At 37.2% G+C, this 18722-nt stretch overlaps 1 protein-coding gene across 1 annotated transcript; it reads left to right on the top strand.

The window, feature by feature from the left end:
* The first annotated feature begins 1579 nt into the window (after positions 1-1579).
* ngfb (nerve growth factor b (beta polypeptide)) lies at positions 1580-14176 on the top strand. Its single transcript, XM_057338422.1, is given in 4 exon segments — positions 1580-1745; positions 12757-12846; positions 12848-12864; positions 13020-14176. Coding segments are annotated over 3 exon segments (660 nt in total). The 5' UTR covers positions 1580-1745; positions 12757-12793; the 3' UTR covers positions 13610-14176.
* The last annotated feature ends 4546 nt before the right edge of the window (positions 14177-18722 follow it).

Here is an 18722-nt window from a genome sequence, read left to right as displayed (position 1 = left end):
GTATATGACTCTTTGAGAAATGTCTCAGTGGTTTTGTCCATGCAGTGGGAGTCAATGGGGGTCAGTGTTGTTTAGTTACCAACGTTCTTCAGAATATGTTTTTTTGTGTTATGATTATTGTTGTTTTTTCTCTGCTTTGCACTACAAATAGTGACGTGAAAGTGATTTTGATAAAGGCTACACAGGGCCAGATTTGTGACTGGTATCACGTTTGAAATGCCAGTGCTTCCTGTTTTGGTCTCTCTCCTTAATACACAGATCTTGAAACGTGTTGTATTTAGTATTATATTGTACTGTATTATACTGCACACTACAATATTTGTAGCATTAACTATAGTAATTGGATAGGTTTTAGCAAATACTGTTGTATACTATAATATTTACTGTGGTAAGATTTAAAAACACTAGTGTCTAGTAATTTTAGCAACGTTAATTGTAGTAACTACTAATTTTTTTTAAACATCGGAACTAATTCAATCAATGTGCGACAAATTTCATTTACAGCAATGCTTATAAAGGAAAATGTTGTGCTTACTTTAAATGTGACGGCAAAAAAAAACGGCCAGTAGGTGGCGGCAATTTTTTTGTGTCATTGAATCATTCAACCAACTCATTCAAAACATTCATTCAAGAACGAAGCAAGTGTCTTAATGAATGACTCACTGAATCATTATCTCGTCCGAGTCGTTCAAAACACGGATTCATTTAGGAAAGAAACACCGCAAAAAGACAGATGAAAGTGTTCAAAGGAACGTTAATGCGCATATGCAACATTAGTTACGGCACTACGATACTACCGTTTAAAAGACAGAGCGGCATTGCAGGAATTTTGAAGCTTTAGCATCGCAAATCGCAGTGGTTAGGTTAGGTTTACAATATATATGTCATCGTATTTTGCGATGTTTAATGTTCTGGACATATCTTGAATTCCATTTACTGTAATTTTTTTGATGGTGTTTTAATTTAGTTTGATGATTATGTCACACAATTCTCAAACGTAAAGAAATGTTACTGAAAAATAAAACAAAGTAACTCTTTCTTGTAGATGGAAATGGCGAAATGGAGAATGTTCCCCAACATGCCGAGTGCTAATGTGAAAAGTGAAAACCTTCTGCTTTATCATACTGCTGTAAAATCAGGTAAATTATAACAGAATTATACAGTTTACACATGTTATAATGTTATATAAGTGTAGAATCAAGAATGTTGTGAATATAAAATACGATTTAGTTTATCAAACATTTCAATTGTCATCATGTATTCACACATTGGATTGTAAGACTTAATATACACTTGCATAACTATGTAGACCAAATTTAGCTCCTTTTTGGAGTTTAACATTGGGCAAAACATCTTTTTTTGTGTTCCAAAAACGTGTCTGGAATAATAGGGATGAGAAAAAGATGACATACTTTTAATGTTTAGGTGAGCTGTCTTTAAAAAAGATGAAAATGACTTTCTAAGCTTGGTCAAATAAACCCTTGAACAGGTCAGGCTTTAGGACCTGCAACTTCTCCCGTTTCAGAGGAGGCAGTAAGACAGAAGACTTCTGCCTCTAACTACCACAGCAATCAATTTCTCAACAGCAGGAGCTCCTTCCGACTTAGACAAGAGCTTTTTCATTATTCTCACTCGGGATTAAGTTTTGGAGCAAAAGTGGAATATTGCAACATAAAGATATCACTAAAATATCATCCGTTCAACTTTCTGAAGTGATATAAAGCGAAGAAGAGGAGGAGAGAGAGGTAGGAGAGTTTGAGAACATTCTGTATGAGTGCTTGTCATGTTTAACATCTGAAGTTGTGTCCATCACCTTAAACTTTTCTCATTGAAAAAAATATTCTTGTATCTACAATTTATTTTAATAGGCACCGTTCTTCATTTGGTCTAGGTTTCAGTTTTACACTTTACATTTCAACTTCACTCGATCCTGATTATTTTGAAATTCTTGTCTCATCTGCATACGAACTTGCTTTTTACTTCACATTTGCCATCTTCATTTCTTTCTCGTACTCTCCGCACACAAAAGTGTCTGGAATTTTTCGAGCCGTGGTTTATGTGGTTGTCCTGTAGGAGAGTTTGTGACAATGCCTGGAGCGGGACCTCATTTCACAGACTTCAAGGGTAATCACCTATCCCATTTGTCCCTTCTTCAGGGGCTTATAGGGTCTCCCCTTTCCTTAAACTTCAGGATCATCAGGTTACAATTGTGATATGCTCCACAGCAGCACACACGCACATAAACACACACATGACTTGTATTACTATAGCATCAGGTCAGAAATACCTTCCATATCTTTCATATCAAAAACGTATGCACGGGCTTTCAGCACCCTGATGTTGTTTTTATCATTTCTTTTTGTGTTGTAAGGCAGAGATGACTGTAGCCATCTCAGTTACCCCTACATCACTCATTACTGATTCATGAGTACCAGTCATTACACGGCATAATGTGCTGGTGTACGCATGGATGCCATGAAAGGACGCTTTTGACCTTTCTTCAGCATTCTTTTGCATGCTCGCGTGCTTTTTATGGGAAGGAAGAGACAGTGTCTATGGGTTATATTACATTTTTATGTTGTCATTGCCACTTACCCTTCAAACCCATATATTCTTTTTTTGTGTACTTATTTTGTACATGTGCTGATTTCATGTAATGAAAGTGCATTTTCAAAAATATATAAAATAATAGCTTTGGTTGATAACGGACCAATCATATTTACCTTTTTAAAGATACTTTTACTGCATTGTACCTTGTGTTTTACAGAGGAAAGTCATTAACATGGAATGACATGAGGGTGAGTATTGTAAGAGTGCTAGCAGTGATGTTTTAAACAGCTCGTAAATATTTTTAAGAGTAGTCAATGGTGGCCAAGAACTGTTTGGTTACAAGCATTCATCCAAATATCTTTCTCTGTGTTCATCAGAACAAAGAAACTTATATCGATTTGGAACCACTCGAGGGCAAGTAAATTATGACAGAATTTTAATTTTTGGGTGAACTGTTTCTTTAAAGACACAATATGTACATTTTTTGCAGTAAAATATCCGAAAACCACTAGGCCAGTGTTGTATATTTTGTTCAGTTGAGTACTTACATTATCCCAAATGTTTCCAATTATTTGTAAATCATGAAAAAAAGGCTATTTTAACCAAGAACACGGACCGTGTCTACGAGTCGCCTGTTAATTGCGTCATAACTGCGTTACCAGAGACACTAGATGGAAAGCTTGCAACATTTAGCCAAAAAAAACGTAATGGCTAAGAGGCTGTTATACGATTGGCTAAGGTGCCTCACGTGATCCATGTCAGCCGTTTCTCCGATACAGACCCTTACCTCTCCCTTGGTTTCCGCTTTTACTGCCGTAGAAACCATGACGGCACAGTCTCGTGGACAAATGTGAAAGTTTGCAGCTTCTATCAAGCAACTTGTTTTGCGCAGTCGTTATGGAACACAAATATGCTTTGCTGACAGAACCTGCTGCAAACGGTAAAGACAACTCCCGTAAATGCATGGGTCAACCAAATGACCCAAGAGGAGTTTGGGACAAGTCAAGAAGATATAAGATAATAAAACTAGGACCATCGGTGTGACATTTCATGTGTTTTACTATACAGGTGAGTAACTGTTTAGATAAATGTATGATTATTAAATCGATCAACAAGGTTAGTCTTATTGTTCGAACGTCATTTTCTTAATTTAGCACGAGGGTCATGTATATATTTATTGAACAAGTAGTAATCGTTTTCAGATCCTCTGACTAAATAGTAATACATTAATTGTATGAATTACATCTAATTCATTATAATGAAATAAAATGTCATCAAACACAACATTTAGAAAACTTTATTATTTACTTTATTACCTCAACCATTAACATGATTTCTCATTCACGTCTTATTGATCACCATTAGCGGTGGAGTTGAAGACGACAGTCATCATTCCACGCTCCTTCACAGCGTCATCAAGCTATGCCGTTATTGCTGTTTTGAACATATCTGTTTACAATGTGCGCCCTCTAGCAGCCGAAACCACATATTGTGCCTTTAAGCTTTGTGTTTGACCTGTGTTTTGTTTTTGTCCAAAACACCTTATTAAACGCCATATTACCCATTTATGCTGTCCATGTTGCTTGTATTTGGAATAAAATTAGTAAAGTATTTTATCATGCTGTGGGTCCACTAGACCCTCGAATACTGGCTGAGGTTCAAAAACATAAACACCATACAAGGGTTATTGTGAATGAACCATTAGTCATGTGTACAGAATACTGAAGTCACTCCAGATTTTGAAATGGTGGACATATAAATATAACCGTAGCAATGGTTTAACATCACGCACATACCAACAAGAGAAGTATTGATGGCATTTCAGTGTATTTAATCTTAGCTATTTAACATTTTTGCATGATAATAGCGTATTGTTGTTGATAAAGGCATGCATTTTCCTATTAAATGCCTCTTTTTTTAAACAGTGTTCACTCTCTGGATTGTAATGGGTGGTTTGTGTCAAGACCGCAGGGCTTGTGGGCGCAATTACAGTGTAAAGAGACGGTATCAAAATTTACGAATAAGTCAAGACACGTACCTCTGTCAATGTGATTTTCTAGCGCCGCACCTCAGATGAGCTGTCAGTGTCCAACAGAAAACAGCGTCACTGCAGAACCGCGTTGTTAAATTTCGTATTCTCACTATAAAAGTAACGAAAGTTGCAGTTTTATTTGGTTTCTGAATTCGTTCGTCGCTTTCTTAAATGTACAGAACTGGATAAAACACCCCAAAGAGGAGTGACATGCATGTGTACGTGGCCACAGACGTTGTAAAATCCTCACAATCTGGTTTACGACTTCTACCCAAGTGCTTTGAAATGTTTATTAGGGTTAAGGTAGTGCTAAATTGGCTGTGGTTTTGACATCTGTCCACACATTCTTGTAAAAGGAAAAAGTTAGAAAATCTTCCATTTGGCCTGAAATTCAAGACATCAACTGCCTCGATTCACCATCTTGTCATGGCACCTCACAAGACATCCCTCCTAGGTCTCTTAGCCAATAAGCATCCAGGGCTTTTCTGTATGTTCGCGATGTTAGCCCTGAGGGGGTTATTGGTGACGACCCGGGGCTTCCTCCTTTGAGCCAGGGATTACCCAAAGAATAACAAGAGAAACCGTTCAAAAGAACCCCAGCAGCCTTGGGGCGATACTGTGAAAGCAAATACCCTGGGAGGGGAAGAGGAACTGAGAGGCGATTATCACGACTCAGACTAAATAGAAATTAACACTTGGATTCGCAACGTCAAAACGGTTTCAAGAGGCGAAGACTGAGGCGACTTTGTTTACCGTATGACAGATTTGAAGCTCGTGCCAAATGGGACTCATGTGTGCTCTTGGAGGTTTTCAACACGGTAGTGTGTAACAGTCAAAGGTAATTTCTGTCTCCCTTCCCTTTGAAGAAAACAGCCATGGCGTTATAAAGTGTCCCGACACGTGGTTTCAATTCAAAAGCACTCCAATAAAAACCGCTCTCAATGTATGCCGTCAGTCCCTGTGCGCTTCTAAATCACAGTTTTGATGTAAACTATTGAGAATATTTACTATTTCTCCTCTGAAATGGTTTCCAGAGATGCAGGTGCTTGGCCATGAAATATTCACCGACACATGCTTTTATCCCGGCTCTGTAAACCATCGGGACATGTCGGGGGCCTTTATCTCGGGTTTGGAATATAGCCAACCCCGTTCGCTCTTTTCAACCTGATGGAGGCCGTGGCTGCAGGGTGGGAGAGTTTTTAAGGACTTGAACTTCTAACTTGAGGCAGTTTAGATCTCAAACGTGACATAACAAGCTTTTACGGTAGTTGCTGTAATTGCTGTCACGTCTTGCTTACATGTAATGAGGTCAGTGGAATGCACCTGTAGGGAAAGAATGGCATGAAATAGTGTTGAAAAGATCAATAATAAGCAAATGCGGATGTTTCGACCAAATCATTCATTTATTTTTGTCATTTTTAACAACGGTACTGGCATATATCAAGAAATTTAAAGTCTCCATGTAAACTAAATTTGCGTTTTTTGGCTCTTAGTATGAGAATGAAATCAAAACTTGTGTGCTACCAAACATTGACAAAATTAACGTTTAGAAGATATAAGCAAAACGTATTTGAGTCCATACATCTCTTGCTTCCGCACGCATGCTTTTTGGACCATGCTCAAATCATGATTCACGTTGAGATCATATGACCCCCTCCCTAACTTGCGGTTGAAAACAATGACTGTGAAAGAGTGCAATTGCATCAGTATGTAGAAACGTTGGTTCTCGTGTGATTTTGACTGGGTGAATAGCGTGAACACTAGTTTCACATCACCTGCTCATCGCCTTGTTTATTTGACTTGCGGACGAATGATATTTTCCATTGTGACAGAGATTTATGCGTGCCAACCAAACATTGGAACAAGTTTCAATATTTAGAGGAGCTGAAGACGGTTGTATACAGCCGCCATGAGGCGCAATGTAAATCAGAACATCTGGGAGGAACTGTGATGAGAAGAACACAAGAAGAGCACTATTGTGTGTGAAAATGCTAAGCATGAATCGCCGGGCCGGGGGGTTTAAAAACCGCACAGCAGAACCACATAGATGTTGATAGATGTGATTTAACATAATAATGCTTTATTTTTGTGCTGCAAACATTGTTACAGAAATAGCTAAATATGTCCACATTGGCAAGTTTGGGTTGATTTTTGTGTTTCTTTCTTAATGTCCCACATTGATTGTTATTTATCTCTCTAAGTGTGTTTTTAAACCCTTTCGTTTTTTATGGAGAAAGGGAAACAAGCCTTTGCACTCTACTATACTGTATACTGCTGTTTGTCTATCAAATATCTTCCATTTAGGCATTTGGTTATACTGGTTGAAAGTCTCTTCACATCCTGATAGCAATATTGAACAAATAGCTGACCCCAAAACGAAAATTCTCTCATCATTTACTAACCCTCAGATTGTTCCAAACCTCTATACGTCATATACAAGAACATAAGGAAAGATATTTTGAAGAATGTTTGTAACCAAAATAACAAAAGAAAAGAAAAGAAAAACTACTATGGTAGTCAATAGTGCCCCAGAACCTTTTGGTTTCCCACTATCTTCAAAATATCTTTTGAGTTCAACAAAAAATTAACAACGTAAGGGTATTAAGGGTAAGTAAATTAGAGAATTTTCATTTTTGGGTCAACTACCTCTAATGCAGTGTTTTAAATATAAAAGCGTACATACTGTATAAGGACCACAAAATGTTTGGTTATTTCAACCCAGCGTTAGGTCAAAAAATGGACAGACCCAGTTGGGCTATAAATTAACCAATTCTGGGTTGCTTCAACCCAAAACGCTGGGGTGTTTTAACATTGTTGGGTAGAATATAAATAAATAATGCTAATAATATAAATAATATAATGCTCATCATTATTGGAATGTTGTGTTTACTGTAATGTCTTTGGCATTTTTACTCTGTGTGCAACAACATTTGAATATTTTTGTTGCCAGCGAAACTAAAAAAATTTGGCAAGTAGTACTGTTACTCATTAGCATACAAGTATGTGGTCTTGCACAAGTGCTGTTTTACAGCCAAAATCGAATCCAGAGATGTTTTGTTATTGTGGATTTGTATGGGTTGCTGTGGCAGTTACATCTTTCAGTTTTCAGTCCAGATCCCACCATGCCGAAATGGCTCTTCTCCACCCATGACAATTACTTTAAAGAGTCCAAGCTTGAGTACAGTCTTCCCATGCATTGTCTCCACAGATACCAAACATGGTTTAACGCGAGCGCTGATACTGTCCAGGTTAAACCTGTGAGCGGCAACAGCGCCTTTAAATACCTCTGGTGTTCCTGTGTTCTTCGGCCATGTAGAGAGCTGTTTTCATGTCCCCAAGGGTTAGAATGTCAAAGTGTTTATTTCAGGACCATTAACAATTTACCCGTAACTGTTCTTAATGTCTTTTCGCTCTTTTACTGGCATCCGGAGCCTTATTCAGGCTCGCTTGTAAAGTCGCTCCTCACCTGCCAAAAGTTTTGAAACAATGTAAATATGTCTTTTCTCCTGGCAAAGGTCTACTTCAAGCTCGGCGCTGCTTTCGAAACCAAACGCTTTGAACTGTTAAGGCTAAAAGCGTCGGGCGGGGGGCGTTTTTTAAAAGCCATTAGGTGATGCCGCAGAATGCCCCAAAATACGTGACCTGACTACACCCAACCTGATCTTTTGGGAAAACAAAACTATTTTACTTCATGTAAGTCGTACGATGTGAACTATGGAAGAACATAAAGAAAAAAACGAAAAAAGTTAACCTACTGCAACGTCATTGGGACGAATGCAATACTTACGAATTGCCATGAGATTGTGTTGGCCTGCCAACAGGTCTATGCATCTTTCACTATAATAATGATAACAAAATAATGTTCAGTATTGTCGCAAAGTCCTGTTTGTCTTCACAATAGAAAATATTTACTCTAAAGACTTCATGATTCTGGTCGACACGTACAACACATCTGTTTTCGATTGAAAGCATGCAGATTTGAGGTATCTGGTCGTAATGCCTTCAAATCCCAGTAGTTACTCAATAACAGTAATACGGTAATTGGCGAGCATACAACTCTACAAAGGGGAACAGGAAGGGTGTCAGGAAAATAGGACACTTGACGTTTTGTCTAAATTGCCTGCTATTATTCTTTTTAGATAGCTTGTGCAGAATAACGTCCAGAGGGCAAACAAGAGACATCTTAGGCTCCGGATTCCAAGCAAGCTGGAGCGAGCCGGTAGCACGCAATCCTACAGAAGCATTTACTTGGCCGAGAGCGTCAATCCAATGCGTTTAATCCTTTGATCAATGCACTTTGAACACATCGGTATTTCCCTTCCCAATTACAGCAGTTGGTTAAGCAGCTGGCTGTCAATTTTCTAAAAGAACTTGATGTGATTTAAGACTTCGCAAAGTATTTGAATGCATTCCAGAACCAAAGCATTTTATATTTTGTGAATGACACAAAAAACGTTTTGCACACTGCTGGATTTGCCTTTGAGTTAAATCATCATTCCATTGTTGTCAAGGTTAATGATGTCACTCATGGCTTTCTTTGAGGAGCATTTTTCTGAAATTGTTAAATCACACAGCTGGGGATGTAGAGTCGGGTTTACCGTCGGGAGAGATAATATTTTATCCTGATATCTTCACAATTCAACGTGATTCACTTTTCTCCATGGAAAATGTAACATTCTTTATTCTGAACAAGAACTTGCTTTATGACATCATCAGCAAAGAATCCTAACCGTTGAGGATTTTTAATGTCATTTCACAATTTATATACAATAAAATAATATCATTTTCTTTTATAGACACAATGCAGTGTGAACATTCTTTAAAACAGTTTGCATGGCTCCTCTGCTGGGCTTTTCATGTCGGATACAATAACCCCAAAAAGAAAACGGTGTGTACCACACACATACACACCCACTGGCTATTCTATTTGACATGGGAAAGTGTTATGCTTTCTGTTGTGATGACCCTGTCCGCTCAGGTAGTTTACTAGGGTGGAGCGGATGATTGCCAGGGTGTACTGTATGTAGTTGCTATGTGGTTAAAAACATAAAAACTGTGTTTTTGCAGTATGATAAAAGATCTGTGGCCACATTTTGAAGACACCTGAGATTTAAGAGGTCTCTTTGACTAATTGAATGTGGTTGCTATAGTGTTACTTCTAAGTGAAGTGTCTATGATTTTCGGCTACCTAGAAATGACCGTGGTGTCATATTCAATTCAAACCTAATAGTTTGTTTTAGTCTAATTGTTTAAAAAAGTAATAGCACATCTGTCACCCATCTGGATTCATCATTGGCTACATCATGTCGTCTATAAAACCATCAATCTGTCACCGTATTTCATAATAGACCTTGTCTAACACCAGCCATACAGTATGTGTGTGCATATGTGTGTATTAGAGTGTGTTTGTGTGCGCCTGATCCCAGGATTTATGGACAATCATACATTTGTCTTGGAAGCATTGCTAAATCTATGAAATATCACCTATATCATTTACAAGGTCAAAATGTCGTGCAAAAAATCACATTACTTTACAGAGTCTATTCTTTATATCTTATACTTTGCATTTTCTTCCTAGAACTTTTAAATCACTTTACTGTATGTATTGTAACTGTATGGTATATTGATTTGGTTTACTCTACAACGTTGTTTACATTATTAAACACAATTTTTTTGTGTATTTCTAAAGCACTTTATACAGTTTTGCATTGTTGCAAAGCAGCTTCACAGCGAATACATTTTAGCAGTAGATACATAATAAAAAAGAATATAAAGTAAAGAAATGATATAAAAACAGGAAAATTATAAAATACTGACTGGTGTTACTGAAAATTTGTCAAATTAATAGTCTAAATTATTGTATTGGGACTGTTATGGCTTATCTTAACTTCGTAACTTTTTACAAGATGGCTAATTTATATGAATTTGTAAAATTTTTAGGGGTGTAACAATAGATATATATTATATCTACAATATACATTTTTTATATTTATGTTAAAATTCAGTTTTATTTTTCTGTGACAGATCTATTCAGTTTTTATTACATAGAGATGGTTGAATTAAACTTTGAGTGTTGTCAACTCTTTAAAAATATTGATAATGTTTTAGGGAAAATCTGTCATTTAAGTGTCAGTTTCTTATTTCCCCCCCAAATACCGTGATGCAGTCGCAATCGTAAACCTAATATCGTTCATCGAATCGTGACCTGAACGTATCATTACACCCCAAACGATTTTATTCGTACGTTGTAGTACGTTTCGCTTTTGCTCAGGTATAGGTTAAGGGTGGTGCTTCATTTTTGCTTTTTTCTAATACTTGTACACTTTTTATATGATTCAGATCGCACAAGTTCACACAAATTAGCCACCCCGTAAACTAGTCACGAATTACAGTGAGGTCATGCTGGGCAAATCCATACATGCAGTGGCAATAAAATGCTAATTGTCATTTTACATGAAATTCTCGGTGGAAACATTAATACAAACCCAACATCCAAAACATGTGCTGGTCTTTTCAACAAGTTATTTTTTCATACTGTGTAGACTGTGAAGTTTCTTCTGACCTGCTTCATCAGACACAGACGTGCCCAGTGTTTAACCTCATCACCCCACTGTGATTCTCATTCTATCTAACGTAATGTGACAGGTTGGTTTATAAGCACGTATGATCTTCTGTGCAAATCTTCAGCGTGCAGTAAAGTGGATGTTGCCAGTGCACAGTTAGTCCACAGGCTCCGGGCCAGCACAAAGCCACGCTTCATTTCCGCCAGCTGCCCTCCAGGCACTGGGATTCACAGGCCCGTGGAAGCCGTCGATAAGGCCGTGTGTGTGTGCGGTTTGGATGGGCTCACATTACACGTTGGAACCGATGCCACCCAGACACTGTTGCGGTATGAAAGCGGACTGTTTTGAAAGGAGAGCACCGCCTGGCTCTGCTCTTTGTGTCTAAATGATATCGCCGGCTATGCCAGGCAGGATGTGTTCAATTGTCTCTGTCGTAGATAATGAGTTTAAGGTCGTGGCTCTCAAACTTTGGATCTCTCGCATGACTTTCTCAGAAATTTTTGATTTTTTGGGGATAAAATAATGTGCTTGCATGCACCTGTATATGTGTAATCCATACAACACATATAAATTAAACATTATTATTATTAATACATAATAAATGTAATTTGAAAATCAAAACCTGTGGAGGTTTGGTTATGTCGTGCCGTTCAGCTGTTGGGTGTAAACGCGTGTGTCATATTTATTAATATATCTCTTCTGTGAATGTGTATCATGCTCAAATCGTAATTTTTAGCAATGACTATATCACTCAAAGAATTTGAAATCGCTCTTATACATTTACTGAAGCGTATGAGGACGGCTATACACAATTTCAAACTGCACCCAGTCTTAAAAATGGAAGGAATGTATTTGGGCGGGTGAAGTGTATCTCCCCGTAGGAAAGAAATACGACAAGGGAGATGGCTTGAATATCTGAATAGTTTTTTTGTTTATTCACAGCAATGAGATGAAATGGAGAGAAACTGGCATCTCTTGCTTTGCAGAATTTTCTCCTGTGAATAAGATTCACACGTCTCCCCTGGAGGTGTCTTAAATTTGCCAAAATATCAAATCTTCAGTCAAAAAGCAGAGATATTTTTCATTCATTCAAAACCTGTTCATGAACAATAAATATACACACACCCATATAAGCACACTTAAAAAATTCTGTAAACCGGATAAAACAGAAATATACCGCAAAATACTTTTTTCCCTGTAAAATTCTAGGATATAAAGATATATATTAAATTGTTTTCTCCATTTTTCTTGTAAATTTGTTGACTTATTCTGTAATTTCAAAAATAAACTACAAAAAAAAAGAAATCTTGTAAAAAACCCTGAAATTTTCTAGCAGCTTGGGCGCCAGAAATAAACGGTAAAATAACAGTTTTTCCCTGTAAGATTACATTCCCCCGTTTTCCCCCACGGTCTTTTTCTGTCTTTTTTTTTTTTTAAATACATCAAAATCTGTAAAAAAAACTGTAAAATTCTGGGTTTTTTTTACATTTTTCATGGAAAATCTGTAAAAAACTATTACTGTTAAACTGAATAAAAAATTCTGTAAAATTAAAGGTTTTTTTTACAGTGAATGCTTAAAATGAGATTGTGGTCTGTTTTATTTCTTTGCAGAGGAGCTGGACCCATAAGATGCCACGCTGGTCAATACATGTGCCATGAGGAGCGGAGGAGATCTATGCTAAAGCCAAACATATTAAAACACCTGGAAACATTTCACAGGTAAGCACATCGGTTTTATTCTTTTAAGTTCTTGTACCTCACACAAATCCTAGATAGATGAAAAACTATTTGGAAATTTCATCTTGGGTATCTATGTGGACCAAAATTTCTAAAATTGTACTTCCAAAAAACGACTTGAAATTTGTTGTCATCAGGTCACGTTGAGCCCATGCGGTGGTCCATACTCGCCCTGCTGCTCCTGTCCTGCAGCGAGATGTTTGCCCAGCGCCCAGGTGACGTCTGCCCGCAGAACGGCCACCGCGATGTCACGTCCAACTCCGCGCCGACCGTGGATCCCAAACTCTTCAACAAGAGACGGTATCGCTCACCCCGAGTTCTTTTCAGCGAACTACCGCCCGACTCTGAACCGAGGAGCAGGGCCAAGAGAAGAGCGGGCCAACCTCAACACCGAGGAGTTTACTCCGTCTGTGAGAGCGTCAGCCTCTGGGTGGGCAATAAAACCAAAGCCACAGACATTTCTGGCAACGAGGTCACGGTCTTACCTGACGTAAACATTAACAACATCAATAAAAAGCAGTACTTTTTTGAGACGACGTGCAGCGGCGGGAGGACCGGAGGTTCTGGGTGCTTGGGAATCGACGCGCGCCATTGGAACTCGTATTGTACCAATTCGCACACGTTCGTGCGGGCGCTGACTTCGTTTAAGAACCTGGTGGCGTGGAGACTGATTCGGATTAACGTTGCTTGCGTGTGTGTGCTCAGTCGTAAATCGTGGAGACAGTGAGATGATGTTGCTTTGAGGTCAACATGCCCTGTCAGTGTCGGTTTTATGACATCAAGCTTGATAATCCAAAGTCGTCCATGCGATATCGAATTGATGCTGAACATTTTCTTTATGCACGCCATCAACGAAACCCATGACATAAAACAGACCGTCTGCTGGGATAAATATGATGTGCTCCTTCTCTATGGAATCTACAGTGGAATGTAGGATTTGGACTTCAGTGTTCACGATTGTTTTTTTAATTCTTTTTTTATGAGTTTTGTGTTTTTGGGAATATTGTTTTTGCCTACAGCAGTATGAGAACTAAGGTGGTACCAAATGTAAATATGTTGTTTGTTGTAATTGTTATTTATTAAATGTAGCATTATTGGATAGTTTTTTTGTGGGCTCTTCAGTTTGCAAACTATTAAAGGAATAGTTCACACAAAATAACAATTCTGTCATTATTTATTCACCCTCATGTCATTCCAAATCTGTTTTTACTGTGGAACACAACAGAAGATATTTTGAGAAACGTCTCAGTGGTTTTGTGTCCATACAATGGAAGTCAATGGGGTCTAGTGTTGTTTGGTTACCAACGTTCTTCAAAAGATCTTCTTTTGTGTTCTGTAGAAGAAAGAAAATCTTACAGATCAGTAATGACATGAGGTTTAATAAATTAAGTACATTTTAAATTTTTTGGTGAACTATCCGTTTAAGTACAATTTTACAACCTGCAACCTAACCAATGACGGAACAAAGAGAATGTTCAGTCACTTTTAATGGAAGCTTTGTAAACACCATCTGTGGCAGTAAAGTATGAAACCATTTCAGCCACCTTAAGTATCATCTATAATATAGAGCTTCATGATATTGAAAAAAATGCAATATGCGATACCATAATGCTTTAAGTTTGTGAAATGAACTTAAATTATTTTAAAATATAATTTTAAAACTATATAATTCTATATATAGTTAACTATATATAATAAAATGATTTAACCCTTCCTCCCTTTTGGGTAAAGAAAGCATCCCTACAACTTGCCACAAATGGCCATGTTTTAACGGACATGTTTTATTGTTGTAGACAAATTAATTTAATTAAAGTACTTTTTTACAATTTTGCATAGTTGCAATGCAGCTGTAAAGAAAACTAGAATACACAGCAGAGACATAACTAATTAAAATACTAATAAAATGATTGATCATTAAAAATAAAAAAATAAAAAGTATAGCAACCATTGAAAATAAAGGGAAAAACAGAAGAAGAAAAAAAAGAAGAAAACGTTTTGTTTAAATGATCTGTAAGTCGCTTTGGATAAAAGCCTTTGCTAAATACATAAATATAAACGTAAATAAAAAAAACCCATACAATTATGAAATGCACTATAGAACATGATATTACCTCAAAACATTGAAATATGCATATTGGTTATTGGTTTTGATATATTGTGCAGCCTTAATACAATCAGAGGTTCATCACCTAAAAATAAAACTAGTTTCATCTCAACAGGATCATTTTGACAACTTTACATCTCCAATAACAAACGTTTGAGTGAAAAATATGATGGAAGTCATTTGGCCGCAAATGAACTTCACATGTCCGCTATTAAACTTTCCTGAATGTGTCTTCTTAGTGTAAACCTCTAGAAGTTAGATAATGTTTTAATGGTCTTTTAATGGTGTGGAACTCTGCAATGATGTCATCCGACAAAGATAAAAGGAAAAAAGTACAAAACAGTAAGGATGGTCGATCAGACACTCTAAGAAAGCCGGCGAGTTTATTAAAATCTTGCTTGGGCCAATGAAACAGATGGTGCTCCTCTCACACTCAAAGCAAAAACACATGGAGAGGGACCTGTGCTGGAATGCATTAGATCTTCCCTTTCCAGAGGCCACACAATGCCAAGAAAAATGGCCCAGAAAGTGCAAATCCTTAAAAAACAATTCAAGCAACTACAAACAGGTGTTTCGTCACAATCGGTTTGAATAAATTTGTTTAGGCAGCATGTGGAAGCCTTAGAAGAACAGATGGATTGTGGTCTGTTAGACCGACCTCAGGTTTGATTGTGTAAACAAAGCGAGACTACATGCCAAAGGTCAGGTGCATGGTCAAATGATGAGGTCATGTCTGGATGCCTGAATTCCACAGGCTTATGCCTGGGAGGTCAAAGGTCAAACATCGGGTGGAGTAATAGACCGGATGGTTAAGTGTATATATCACCCGTGAGGTCCTTCGACGGTGCATGTTTGTATAGTGTGACAGTGAGGGTCATTTTAAACTTTCTCCTATTGGATTGGTGCTTTGTGGTCGCGACCTATTTCAGACGGTTCTGAATGCTCGAGCATTTGCAAGCCGTGATGTATGAGTGAGTTTTCATGCTAATGAAAAACACAAGCGTGCCTGTGATTGTTTGTAGGACAGATCCCTGTGGAGAAACTACAGCGACGAATTCAAGACAGCCTCAGCTTTTTGTTAATTCACAACGAAGAAGATCAATGAACTGTGCATTGCACTGACATACTGTAAAGATGTTAACTATGTAGGAATTAGGTATCATTTTCAGAAAGGTTAAAGGTTTTCACAAAGCTTACACAATCATTCAGAGAAGTTAACAATCTAGGGACACAAATGTTTTCAAATACGTGCAGAGAAAAACAAAGAACTGACGCCCCCTAGTGGTTTATCTGCATATTTACTCTTTCCAAGCGATGCTGGCCAGTTGTAATGACATTTTGCTCTCTATGTAGTCCGATTCATTACACTATTCCTGTCTAATTCTTTTTTTAATAAATATAAAATATATAACATGAAAAATAAATATCAAACAATGGTTTCGATTACAGAACTGTTTTTTTTCAGTCAGAGGCCCTAGATGGCCTCAACAAACTTTCAAGGCAGCCTCGAGATGAGCCTCAATGATTTAAAATAAGACAAAATAACCATTAAATCGAACAAAAATGACAAAAAATCAATACGTATTAGTGTTTGGTTATATAATGTTAATAAAGCCTATGGTTGGTTTAATGTAGGGGTTCTCAACCTTTTTGACTCCAAGACCCCCCATTGTTTTCAACAATATTAAAAGACCCCCCTCGCACTCACAAAAACTCAAAATTTCTACCCAATTAAATATTTTAGAGCTTGAGATTACCTGGAGAAACGTTTATTATTCAGAAAAATGGTCAACTAATAAGAAATATCTTGATTTTTAGTTTTTGTAAATGTATTTTAATGCTTATTTTGTCAAATTTAAATGTAAAAATCTACATAATCTTGAGGACCCCTTGAAAGTCAGCTGGGGCCCCCTTGTGGGCCACGACCCCACTGTTGAGAACCACTGCTTTAATGAATAGGCTATACCTATACATCTTTCTATCTCTCTATGATCTGATGCAATTTTAAACAAAACATACATTTTCCAAGTAACGTGAATTTCACGCAAAATGTCCTATTATATATATTTCTAAAAAAAACTGTGATTCAACTTTTGTCCTACCAAGCTTAATAATCGTATTTCACAAAGTGTAACACTAGAGGGAGCAATGTTCTCAATTACAGTTTACATTGATCACATCTATTTTCACAGTTAATTTTTTATATCTTTTAAAATAATTTGTTTGCAACTCCATAGAAAGTTGTTTGCTTAAGCCCTCAATGTTTTGGTTCATGTGAAACTCACGTGAAGCACTTGTCCAACCTAGAGTAACAGGAAATCCAGAGCTGTGAATTTAGAACATTAAACCACATGCAAGAGACGACCAAATATAATAGTTTAACATCCATTGAAAAAGCCAAACAGATCACTCATCTATGAATCTTGATTTGTGCAAATTAGTTTAAATCTTTTGAAAAGGTTTGATTACCCTGGTCTTGGTTTGTAAGTCCTTTCAAAGGGCTTTGGATATACCTGCCATATTCAGTTTTTATTGTTTGTTTGGTATATGACAACTCTTTAAGTCAACAAAGCCTAAAGGGTTTGCTTAAGTTTTTTATATGTTTATAAACTGACTTTGACTTGTGCATTGCCTTCTGAGAGTCACCAAAACACGGGAGGCTGTAAACAAAAACCTCTACAATACAAACCAGTGTTTAATTCATTGAAATATATTATAAGACCCAAATAATTTCGGTCATCATTTAATTTCAGACTATAACTAATGTAGGCCTATGTAATGTCTAGCTCATTGCAGAGCGTGTTCACCATGCAATCAAACAGGAAAATTCTAAGTGTTTTACACAGTGTTGCAGTGATTATTATAATTGATTTATCCTGCACACCATATTTTTTTTAACTCATTTGCACTTGTAATATTTAATCAAAAACGTTAAGCTCCTCTTCCCTCTCAACATAACTCTTCACCACATGACGTCAGCAACAAAAAAGAGGTAGGACTATATTGACTGTCCAATGGCCAGCCATTTTTAGCCCTGCCCTGCAGGCCCGACTCACAACAAACCAATCAGAAAGGGAAAGTCCGCCCTACATTTTTTTTCCAATTTCAGAAGCCGTTTCACTCGGATACACGTCACGATATGGAAAAGAAGTCAATCGCAACTTCCGTTTCATGGTGACTTTAAGTACAGATAAGTATAAATACACAAACACCTGTGGGTTTGCATATGTGTAGTAAATTGTAATTATTTTCTCAGCTAAAAATGAGAAACATACTATCTCAGCATGACCAAGGCTTGACCTCAAACCCAGCAGACATACAATGGCTTCCTCTCAGCAATGACAGGACCGTGATTGTGACTGATGGGTTGTGTAATGAGACAAACCTTGTGAAAGTGACTATAATGAATACCCTGAATGTCTGCGAGCATCATGAAGGCGTCGTAAATGATACCGTGTGTTTGAAAATAATGCTTGAAAGCAATTCTGAACTGAGAAACATTATATTTTTGTATACAGTCTATCATTCTTAATGCGATTACGTCTATGAAAAATCTATCTATCTATCTATCTATCTATCTATCTATCTATCTATCTATCTATCTATCTATCTATCTATCTATCTATCTATCTATCTATCTATCTATCTATCTATCTATCTATCTATCTATCTATCTATCTATCTATCTATCTATCTATCTATCTATCTATCATCTTTTCATGCAGCTCAACAAATC

This window comes from Triplophysa rosa, linkage group LG7 (genome assembly GCF_024868665.1).
Source record: "Triplophysa rosa linkage group LG7, Trosa_1v2, whole genome shotgun sequence".
Lineage (NCBI taxonomy): Eukaryota > Metazoa > Chordata > Actinopteri > Cypriniformes > Nemacheilidae > Triplophysa > Triplophysa rosa.
This window is presented reverse-complemented; position numbering and strand designations above follow the sequence as displayed.